The sequence below is a fragment of the Oryctolagus cuniculus genome, chromosome 1 (genome assembly GCF_051225735.1).
Source record: "Oryctolagus cuniculus isolate XC-2025 breed Fujian yellow rabbit chromosome 1, ASM5122573v1, whole genome shotgun sequence".
NCBI classification, from domain to species: Eukaryota; Metazoa; Chordata; class Mammalia; order Lagomorpha; family Leporidae; genus Oryctolagus; species Oryctolagus cuniculus.
Genome location: NC_142867.1, coordinates 80873852 through 80884791, shown reverse-complemented (window position 1 = coordinate 80884791; position 10940 = coordinate 80873852). Strand labels below are relative to the sequence as shown.

The following is a 10940-nucleotide window of genomic DNA, read 5'->3' as shown; positions in this document are numbered from 1 at the left end:
AATTTTAGTTGTCTGGGAAGAATTCAAACAGGAAAACCAAGCTTTTTCCTAAGGACATTTGTCAATAATGGCGACAATAAGACCAATAAAATAATTGTGGAGGTATACCTATAATAATCCTAGGACTTGGTAATAGACTTTTTTTGTTGTTGTTGACAGAGTTAGACAGCGAGAGAGAGAGAGACAGAGAGAAAGGTCTTCCTTCTGTTGGTTCACCCCCCCTCGCCAAATGACCGCCACAGCTGGTGCACTGTGCCAATCTGAAGCCAGGAGCCAGGTGCTTCCTCCTGGCCTCCCACACAGGTGCAGGGCCCAAGCACCTGGGCCATCCTCCACTGCCTGCCCCGGCCACAGCAGAAAGCTGCACTGGATGAGGAGAAACTGGAACAGAATCCGGTGCCCCAACCAGGCCAAGAACCTGGAGTGCTGACACAGCAGGCGCAGGATTAGCCTAGCAAGCCGTAGCACCAGCCTGACTTCTTAAACCATTAATACAATCTTGATGTGAATGGAAGGGGAGAGGGAGTGGGAGAGGGGAGGGTTGCAGGTGGGAGCGAAGTCATGGGGGGAAAAAGCCATTGTAATCCATAAGCTGTACTTTGGAAATTTATATTTATTAAATAAAAGTTTAAAAAATGTTAAATACCAGATAGCAATATGAGTCACATATCTAATATTAAATTTTCTAGTGAACCCAAAACAATAAACCAAATAAAATTAACATTAATGATATTATTAAATTTCTTATACACTAAACATTTTAAATAGCTATTGTTATAAATATTACTAATGTATTTTACATATTTATATGCTAATTTTGTGTGCAATGCACATTGTACACCTCAACCATCCCTGGCAATACACATTCTCTTTTAGTCACTTGTTGATTCAAGTTCTTTTGCTCTTCTTCTCTGTTTCTCTGAACTGTTTGGAAACATGCCTGCTCAGATGTGCAAATCAGTGAAGAATCGGCATACAATGTAAAGTATGGTGCAGATTACAGAGTGGCACACTCTACCCAGGGATAGGGAATTTTCTTTCTGGCTGTTTATAACATCATTTGTGGCATCTTCTCTGCATTTATAAAAATACATCTGCATATATTAAATGTCATCGGAGGCTCTGACTAATAGAACCGAGAACAAGATAATTCTTGTGAAAGCTGTTGGTGTTGTTTATTGGCGTTCAGTAATGAGTTCCATTGTCTCATTTAGGCGATGAAGAGGTCCTGGGACATAGTGTTTGGTTACAAACAGTGGGGTGACGTGCAGGGGAAATGTACACTGTGCTGTAGAGATGAGGGACACCAGTTCGAATATGTACCTTTGATTTCTAAAACAACCCGAATCACGGTGGAAAAATGTTTCATTCTCTTCTAGTTTTGTATCTCTCCTATATAACAGAGGAACATTTCTCAAACCCTGCACTAAAAGTTTTGTTCTTTGGGGGCTGGGAGATAGGATTAGGGTGGGGCATGTGTGAGTTCTCTGGGCTTCCTGGCTTATGTGTGACTCCTCACCTGTATGTGATCTGCCAATCATCACTCCTCAGGCACCAGACAAATGAGCCACTCTAATTCTCCTAATCCTTTCATCTATAGGTTCATGGAACTGAAATTACAAAATATATGGCATTTTCTATTTTTCCTTCACATAACTGTGTTCCCCAGGTTCATCGTTATTATCAGCAATAATATTAACATTCATTGAATTTTAAACAAATTATAGCTGACAAAAGACATGGAATGTTCCTTTTATTGAAACAACATAACTAAGTAGCCTTTTTTTTTGTGAATCTATTTTTGTAAGAGTTTATTACTTGAGAGTTGGAATTACAGACAGAAGGAGAGCCAGAGAAAAGGGTCTTAGATCTGCTGCTTCACTCCTGAAATGGCTGCAATGACCAGAGCTGAGTCCATTATGAAGCCAGGAGTTTCTTCCAGCTCTCCCAGCTTGGTGCAGAGGTCCAAGCACTTGGGTCATCTTTTTTTTTTTTTTTTTTTTTTTGGACAGGCAGAGTGGACAGTGAGAGAGAGAGACGAGAGAAAGGTCTTCCTTTGCCGTTGGTTCACCCTCCAATGGCTGTTTTGACTGCGTGCTGCGGCTGGCGCACCGCGCTGATCCAATGGCAGGAGCCAGGTGCTTCTCCTCGTCTCACCTGGGGTGCAGGGCCCAAGCACTTGGGCCATCCTCCACTGCACTCCCTGGCCACAGCAGAGAGCTGGCCTGGAAGAGGGGCAACCGGGACTAGAACCCGGTGTGCTGGCGCCGCAAGGCGGAGGATTAGCCTAGTGAGCCGTGGCTGCCGGCCACTTGCATATCTTCTACTTCTTTCCCGGGACAATGCAAAATCCTGATCCAAGGAGGAGCAGCTGCGCCACAATCTGGCAAACATATGGCAGCACTACAAGAGGAAGCTTAGCCTACATTGCCACAGCACCGGCTGGGCCTGTCTTCTTTTGAAACTTCTATGAGATATACATGCCTTATTACAACTGTTTTGAAACAGTGGTTAATTCTCTTTTCCAGATAATCAAAACACTTAAAGACATAAAACAGCAATCAGGTAAAATCATCCCAGCAGGTTTTACTACTATTAATTCTGAGAATCATATCTCCAGGTATAGTTCAATTGGTATTTATTGATATGGCCAATCCTATATATAAGTTCAACATATTAAAGTTTTAATTTGAAAGTTATCACTAAAGTTATAACTTCAACACAATTAAATTCTGCATCATGTATCAATTTGTGAATGTAAAAATGTACTTCAACATTCTATTAATTTAGGCTTTTATGCATAATATCCCCTTGATGAGTACATTCAGAAAATATCTATCAGAATTTCAAAAATTATCCCAGCAGGTTTTACTGCTATTAATTCCAAGAATTATATTTCCAGATATTCTTCCTTTGATACTTATTGATATGTCTAACCCTATACATTACTGCCTTGTATTGATTTGTGAGTGTAAACATGTCACTCACCCATCTATTAATTTAGGCTTTTATACACACTATCTCAATGGGTTTATTCAGAGAATATCTATCTGGATTTCTAAAATTAACAAATATTGCCACTTTCAGTTCGGCTGCTCCCCTTCCCAATCAGCTCTCTGCTATGGCCTGGGCAAGCAGTAGAAGATGGCAGAGTGAAGGAGAGAGGGAGAGAAAGAGATCTTCCACTAGCTGTTTCACTCTCCAAACTGCCAGACAGTTTGGGCTGGGTCAGGCTGACCCAGAAGCTTCATCAGGGAATCCCATTTGGATGCAGGTGTCCAAATGTTTGGACCATCTTCAACAGCTTTCTCAGTTGCATTAGCAGGAATCTGAAGTGGAGCAGCAAGGATTGAACAGGCACTACCATATTCAATCAACCCTCAGTTTAAGTTGTGATAATCTATGTTATTCCAAGCACATTCCTTTTTTTAAAAAAAAATTTTTTTAACTTATTTGAGAAGAGAAAGCGAGAGACAGAAAGAAAGGCCTTCCATAGATATACAAACTATCTCGATGGGTGTAGTCAGAGAATGTCTATCTGGAATTCAAAAATTTACAAATATCACCTCCCAAATAATTATTCATTTCAATCAAGAGAACGTTTGTGTAATTTGAGATTGATCCAATTGCTTTTAACTAAATCACCTGAGAAGGTGTTCACCCAAAGAATGATGGGAAATAGTGCCCCTCCCCCTAATCCTCTCTGCTACAGTAACCACATCAGGGCGGTCTTGCTCCTCTTGTATAAAGGTCTCACCCAGTCAAGGTTTATTTTGTTCTGAGGCTTGCTGTTGACTGGGCTGTGGAAACCTGATCCTTGAGAGCCCAGGGAACTCAGAGCCACCTACGTGACCCAGGATCCAATCCAAGAAGTTGCAGAGGACCAATTCCAATCACCAGGTGAGTACTGGGTCCAAAGAAATGAATTCATCTTTTTTTTTTTTTTTTGACAGGCAGAGTAGACAGTGAGAGAGAGACACAGAAAGGTCTTCCTTTGCCGTTGGTTCACCCTCCAATGGCTGCCGCAGCTGGCGCACTGCGGCCGGCGCACCGCGCTGATCCGATGGCAGGAGCCAGGAGCCAGGTGCTTTTCCTGGTCTCCCATGGGGTGCAGGGCCCAAGCACCTGGGCCATCCTCCACTGCACTCCCAGGCCACAGCAGAGAGCTGGCCTGGAAGAGGGGCAATCGGGACAGAATCTGAAACCCCGACCGGGACTAGAACCTGGTGTGCCGGCGCCGCTAGGCCGAGGATTAGCATAGTTTGTCGCGGTGCTGGCCAGAATTCATCTTTTTTACCTTAAAACTTGAAAATAGAGGAATTTTCTTCTTAGTATTGAACCAACAGCAGTCTTACATCGCTCCAGGCCTAGGGTAATGGGTTTGGTATTTCCTTTTTTTAAGGATTTATTTATTAATATGAAAGTGAGAGTTAAATACAGAGAGAAGGAGAGAGAGAGAGAGAGAGAGAGAGAGAGAGAGAAGTCTTCCATGTGCTGGTTCACTCCGCAGTTGGTCGCAATGGCTGGAGCTGCACTGATCAGAAGCCAGGAGCCAGGAGATTCTTCTCGGTCTCCCACACAATTGCAGGGGCCCAAGGACTTTGGCCATTTTCCACTGCTTTCTCAGGCCATAGCAGAGAGCTGGATCAGAAGTGGAGCAGCTGGGACTTGATCCAATGCCCATATGGTCTGCCAGCACCGCAGGATGCAGCTTTGACCCTCTATGTCGAAGCAACGACCACTTTGTCTGGAAATTCTAACACGTATTCATGTCTTCTTTGGCTCTTCATGGTCTATAATGGCTGCATCTAGTGGTGTCTGCGATCCAGTTGGTGGCTTTTTTTTCGAAGATGCCGACCTCCTTAATTATCATTTGCTCTATGGAGTCAGCTTCCCTTAGTCTTCTGATACTTTAGGGAAGAGTTAGGTCTGAATCTTCCCTCTTTGGTAACTGAAAAGAAAATATTGGCATAAACTGGCTCAAGCACATTTATCACACTAACTGATGGTTCCCATCTCCAAATAAACTCCTGGAATCCATGTATTGATGAATCCAAGTAAAAATAATATTCTGTTTTTATACTAGCAGTTTTAAGATTTTGATTAAGTCGTGCAGAGTAGCTCTAGTATAAAAATTCAAAGCTTTTGTTTTTTTACCTGGAAATCAAATCATCATAAGTGCAAATTGTCCAATTTTACAGAATACAGGACCAGAGTTTTGATTCTCAACAATTGAGTGCTTTCATAGGATAGCATTAAATGGTGTTTCCTTAAGTATCTCTGGACTGGCAAGATTTAAAGAAATGTCCAAACAGTGGGTAACAGCATCTCCCCTTGCTTCAGGAATGGTACTAGCTCCAATTGATCAAGATATTATCAAGGGGCCTGCACTGTGGCATACTAGGCTAAGCCTCCACCTGCTGCTCCAGCATCTCATACAGACAATAGTTCGTGTCACTGCTGCCCCACTTCTGATCCAAGTCCTTGCTAATGTGCATGGAAAAGCAGCAGTGAATGATCCAAGTGCTTGGACACTTGCACCCACATGGGAGACTCAGAAGAAGCTCCTGGCTGATGGCTACTGATGAGCACTGCTTCCGCCATTGTGGCCATTTGGGAAGTGAACCAGCAGATGGAAGATCTTTCTCTCTGTCTATCCCTCTCTCTGTAATGCTTTCTGTCTAATAAATTTTGAAAAATCTCTTAAAAATGTTACTAGGCAGTGTGTGTGTGTATTCATTTGCTGATGAAGAACTTCAGAACTGACTGGGAATGATACTGCTGGTGTCCCAGGATGGAGAGAGCAGAGCCATGACCAGAAGAGCTACCACCCTGCTGGTGACTGACACAGTGCTCTACAGGGCAACCACTGAGAGAGAACCCTTGTGACCAGGAACCAGGTTTTGTCATAGCAGCTACCTCTACAAAGGTACCAGCTGCCTCTACAGATATGACATCAAACCCGATGAAGAAACATTCCTTCACAGCATCTACCAGCATCTGTTGGGACAGAGTCTCTGGCTTTACTTGTTCAGCTTTTCAGAGAAGTAACGGAGAACAGAGAGAATCTGGACAAAAAGGAAACTGAGATATCGTGAGAATACAAAAGACTGTAAAGTGAATCAGGGAACATGCAACATATTTCAAATTATACTTTAGAAAGGAAGAATGTAAAGAGGAGAGAGAGCTCTTCCATCTGCTGGTTTACTACCCATATACCTGGCATGGCTCGGTCTGGGTCGGGCTAAAGCTCATTCTGGGCCTCACTCATGGGTGGTAGGGATCCTAGCACTTGGGCAATCACCTGCGAGCACTCATGCTGTGCATTTGCGGATCCTCAGTCATACCTTCAGTCAAGGGTATCTGAACTCGACACAGACTGTGGCCACATTCAGTCACTACAGGGAATGACCTTCTGAACTCAACACAGACTGTGCTCACATTCAGTCACTACAGGGAATGTCCTTCCTTTATATGTTATGCCTCCTTCATTTTTGTGTTTTTACTGTGACATCAGGATGGTTAGTCACTTCAGCTTCTTGAGTGTGTGGTCTGCTGCTTGTCTTATTGAGTTCCCTTTTAATAGGCTCTGGTGAGATTTGGTAGAAAGTAGGTGAGGCTGGTGTGGTGGAGATTTTGAAAAGCGCAAATGCAGCATGTCAAAGGCAAGCCTAGATTTCATTTCAGACGTGGCAGTTTTCCAGTTACACTGCAGAGCCCATGAAATGTATGAAGGATGTACCCTGAGTGAGTTGTGGTTTTCCCACTAATCTTAGTGAAGGAGAATAATGTTCCTCCCCTTTCTCCTCAGAGCTGCTGAATGACGATAGGATGCCCACAAACACATTCTTGGAGTCTTGTGGGAGAAAAACTTTGAGACATGTCAAGGATGGTACACAACAAGGACTTTAAGAGTGGTCCACAGCACTGCTTTAGACTACGCTTTCTGTTCCACAAAAGAACATCCTGGAATGCATAGAGAATAATCTCCCATCCACCGGACTCCACGGAAACAGAGAACAACCCAGTCACATCTGCCCTGGGGAAATTAGCTTTGAGAGGATTTGCTGGGGAAGCTCTCCAACTGAGATAATTACAGATCTCTTCTCACTTCAGGAAGTTCTACAACTTGACAGAACTGTCGTGGGAACTATGGAACACATCAGACAGAAAAGCTACAAGAAACATCCAGACTTCCCAAAGAACCCCTGACTGCTTACATCCGCTATTTCAAGAAGATGCGGCCCCACTACTCCCAAAAGTACCCTAACCTCAGCAACCAAGGGCTCACCAAAATCCTATCTGGGAAATACAAGCAGCTCCCAGAGCACATGAAGCAGAAATACTTCCAGGATTTCCAGAGGGAGAAGCAGGATTATAAGGAAAAACTGGCTCGGTTCAGGGAAGATCACCCTGATCTGGTCCAGGACTCCAAGAAATCGGATTTCTTCAAGAAGGGCCAAGCCCAGGCCTCCAGGAAGTCTCCGGGAAATGGGAAACATGTGAGGTCTCCTCCAGAGAGGTATGGCTTGTCCAGGAAGCTGGTCTTCCTTGGAGAGCCCAAGGAGCCCCCTATGAACGCATACCACAAATTCCACCAAGATTTATGGGGCAGTCCGGAGCTGCGAAGCCTGCACCCGAGGGAGCGCATGGTGGAGGTCAGCAGGCCCTGGCAGCGTGTTCCACAAAGCCAGAGGGAGCACTTTACCAGACAGGCGGAGGAGCTGCAGAGACAGTACAAGGTGAACCTGGACCTCTGGCTGCAGAGTCTGTCACCTGAGGAATATGCTGTCTACAAAGAAGCCAACTGTGGCAAGGGGAGGAATATGCGCATGACCGGAGGCCCAAACCCCAACTTCAGACAGGGGTATCTGCAGCCCACATCAATAAGGAGTTCCCAAGAAGCACCTGTAGAGAAGCAGATGATGCAGGCTCTCGGGAAAGATCGCTCAGAGCATATTGAGGTGGATTCTCCTCCCTCACAGGGGGCAGACGTGGATGTGGAGGAAGATGGAGAAGAGGATGAAGGCAGTAACTCTTCAGACTCTGTCAGTGAGGATGAAGATGAGGCTGCAGGGAAGATGGGGATGAGCGAGGATGCTGTGTGTAGCTCATCTTCCTCAGACTCTGACTGAGCTCTGCTCACAGTCTAGAAGCCTGGACAGTGACAGTGATCTCCACAAAAAATGTTCAAGACCAAATGTCATAGAGAGGACTCCCTTGTCCCTGCTCCTTTTATTTTCTTGCTTTTTTCCTTTCCTTCTTCCCACCTTCTATCTCAATAAACGTAGACCACGCTAGTATGAGGGGAAGGTGGTGCTGTATCTCTGTATCAAGTCGGTAAATCTGGAGGGATGGCTTTTCTGAGGAATGCATGTAAATGCTAGCTGGTACCGCCCATCATCATCCCCAATTCCATCCCTGAGAAATTCCAAGTAATTGAAGCTCTTGGTAAACAAGGAACTGCTTGGGCTGTGGGGCACACGGTGGTAGATGTGTTGGTCATCTTATCTTCTGATAGGGGACATGGTTGAGTGGATGACCACTGACTTGCCTGGGGAGCTGCTCCTCAACTCCTGCATTGAATCCAGGGTCCAGAGTGTTTGATGGGCAGCAGGAGAGGTAACCTAGGAAAGCTGTCAGACTCTACATAGTGCTCCCTCTTGCTGATGTAAGGATTGACGTTACCAGGAGAGCGGTGGGCATCATCACGCTTCCTTTGATGTGTGTCTTTACTTCTTAGCTCTCCCTGGGTCTCTTTTTACTAATTTCAAAGAGTAAAAGTTTTAAAACAAGAAACAAATATTTCTATTTCAATTAAATGAGCTCCTCCATAGAATCAGTATGTTATTACTTTGGACTCTGCTGTTCTGTGTGGAGCCCTCATTTACCCTGAGCAGAAGCTCCTAATCCTTCTTTCTCTCAGTACAAGTGAGTCTCACATTTAGCATTTGGCATAGAGAGATTCGTGTACGTTTGGATGTCCTGAAAAGGTACAAACTTCTACTCTTGCCAGTTCAACTGGACGATACTCCTTTAAACTCTTTGGTTAATGGAGTTTTGGAAACCTATTTAAGCCTCCTCCCTTCTCATTCTACTTTCCTTTTGACTATTTCTACATTTTGTTAAAAGAATATTTGTGTCACAGTAGTAGTGTAGGCTTCACAGATGAAAGCCATTTTTGAATGTTTATTTTATTCCTGGAAATCGTAGCAAAATGTTATTTATCTTTGTCTAGGTCAAAATTTGTTTCAGAATACAATTGGAGTATTTGCAACTTTTATAGCTCGCGTTTCAATATGTTCTTTGGGAATTTTGCAAGCAGTGCTAAATACTAGAAATGATTTATTCTTGCTTCTCACTTTGAAGTTAAGGTCTACATTATTTTCCACCATGAAATTTATTTGAAACAAATAATAAAATACCAGCAATATTTCTATCTATAAGCATGAGCTGTTTTTTAAAATATTTATTTATTTGACAGCAAAATAAAGAGGGGCCTGAAAGAGAGAGAGGGGCTCACGCCCCAAAAGACTACAGTGGCTGAGGGCATTCCTTTCTCCTGCCTTTTGCTCTCTTCAGGAAGTCAATGGATTGGATGAGATCCATAGGTTTTGGGGAGGAGAATCCTAAATGAATACAGTCATTCAAATGCTCGTCTCAACTTATACCACCTTCACAGACACAACCAGAAATAGCAGGACCTTGTTTATCTACATCAGAGGGGAGAGCAGACAGGGCCATTAAAAGAGGCAGAATGAATTGTGGGTTGCCAGAACACAGACTTGTGTACCCTCCAAAATAATGAATTCTAAAGTACAATGGCCACAGGCTGGGGTGGGTGCAGTGTGTGGTGAAGCTAGGACAGACATGCATTCAGCAGGTGAGGACTGTGTCCCTGGGAACAGCTGCTCCAAGGGCAGGGCCATGGAATGAGAGCTCCTGGGACAAGCTGCATGGAGAGGAATGCTGTGTCTTGCATTCAGTTTCAACCAGTGGTTCCCAGAGACACATTCAGTTGGTCCCTAACATAGCCTTGTTATTACTTTGGAATTTTGATACCAGTCACCTATTCACTTAGATGTAAACCTTTCATCTTCTAGAATACTCACTGTTGGGGAAAGATTTACATTCTGGGGTCCAACATTTGGCAACGCTGCTTTATCACAGGGAATTTCCCTCACTTTCAGCAACTGGTGACACTCTTACAAAGGGAATTCAGAGAGAGAAAGGAGAAAAAGCAATAAATCAGCAGGAGGAAAATAATTCAGTTTCTTCTCACGACTCTGCCTAGACTGCAGGACATTTTCAGAGGCAGGGATTCTCCTACAATAAAACTTGCCTAATTGCTCTTCGTGTCCCTGAACTTGCTGATAGCAGGCATTCACTTTGGTATAAATACAAAGTTAATTCATTTACTAATTTGTTTGCAACAAGATGGGGGCAGGGACATGAGACACACACAGTTCCAATTTGCTGGTTCACTCTCCAAATGCTGGGAGAGGAAGCTGGAAAATGGAAGTGAAGACTCAATCCAGGTCACCCATGTGGCTGGCAGGGAGCCACCTGTCTGAGACATATGTGCTGGATCTCAGGGTCCCCATTCGCAGAAAGCTGGACTTGGGAGTGAAGCTGAGACTTGAACCCGGAAACTCTGGTAGAGGAGGGAAGCACCCCTTCTGAACATCTGTGGTGTCTTCACTGCCAGGTTTGATGCCCTCACAAGCCTGTTTTATTTTAAGATTTATTTATTTCTTGGAAAGGCAAAGTTAGAGAAAAGCAGAGACAAAGAGAGATCTCCCACCTGCCTATTAACTCCCCTAATGGCTTCAATGGCCATAGCTGTGCCAAGCTGAAGCCAGGAGTCAGGAGTTTCTTTCTGGGTCTCCCACATAGATGCAGGGGCCCAAGGATTTGAACCATCCTTGGCTGCTTTCCCA

The 10940-nt window shown here is 44.1% G+C and overlaps 1 protein-coding gene across 1 annotated transcript; it reads left to right on the top strand.

The window, feature by feature from the left end:
* Positions 1 to 7238: 7238 nt before the first annotated feature.
* Positions 7239 to 8135, top strand: LOC138846053 (upstream-binding factor 1-like protein 1). The gene has a single exon (XM_070060561.1). It carries the CDS (start codon positions 7239 to 7241, stop codon positions 8133 to 8135), a length of 897 nt encoding a protein of 298 aa, XP_069916662.1.
* The last annotated feature ends 2805 nt before the right edge of the window (positions 8136 to 10940 follow it).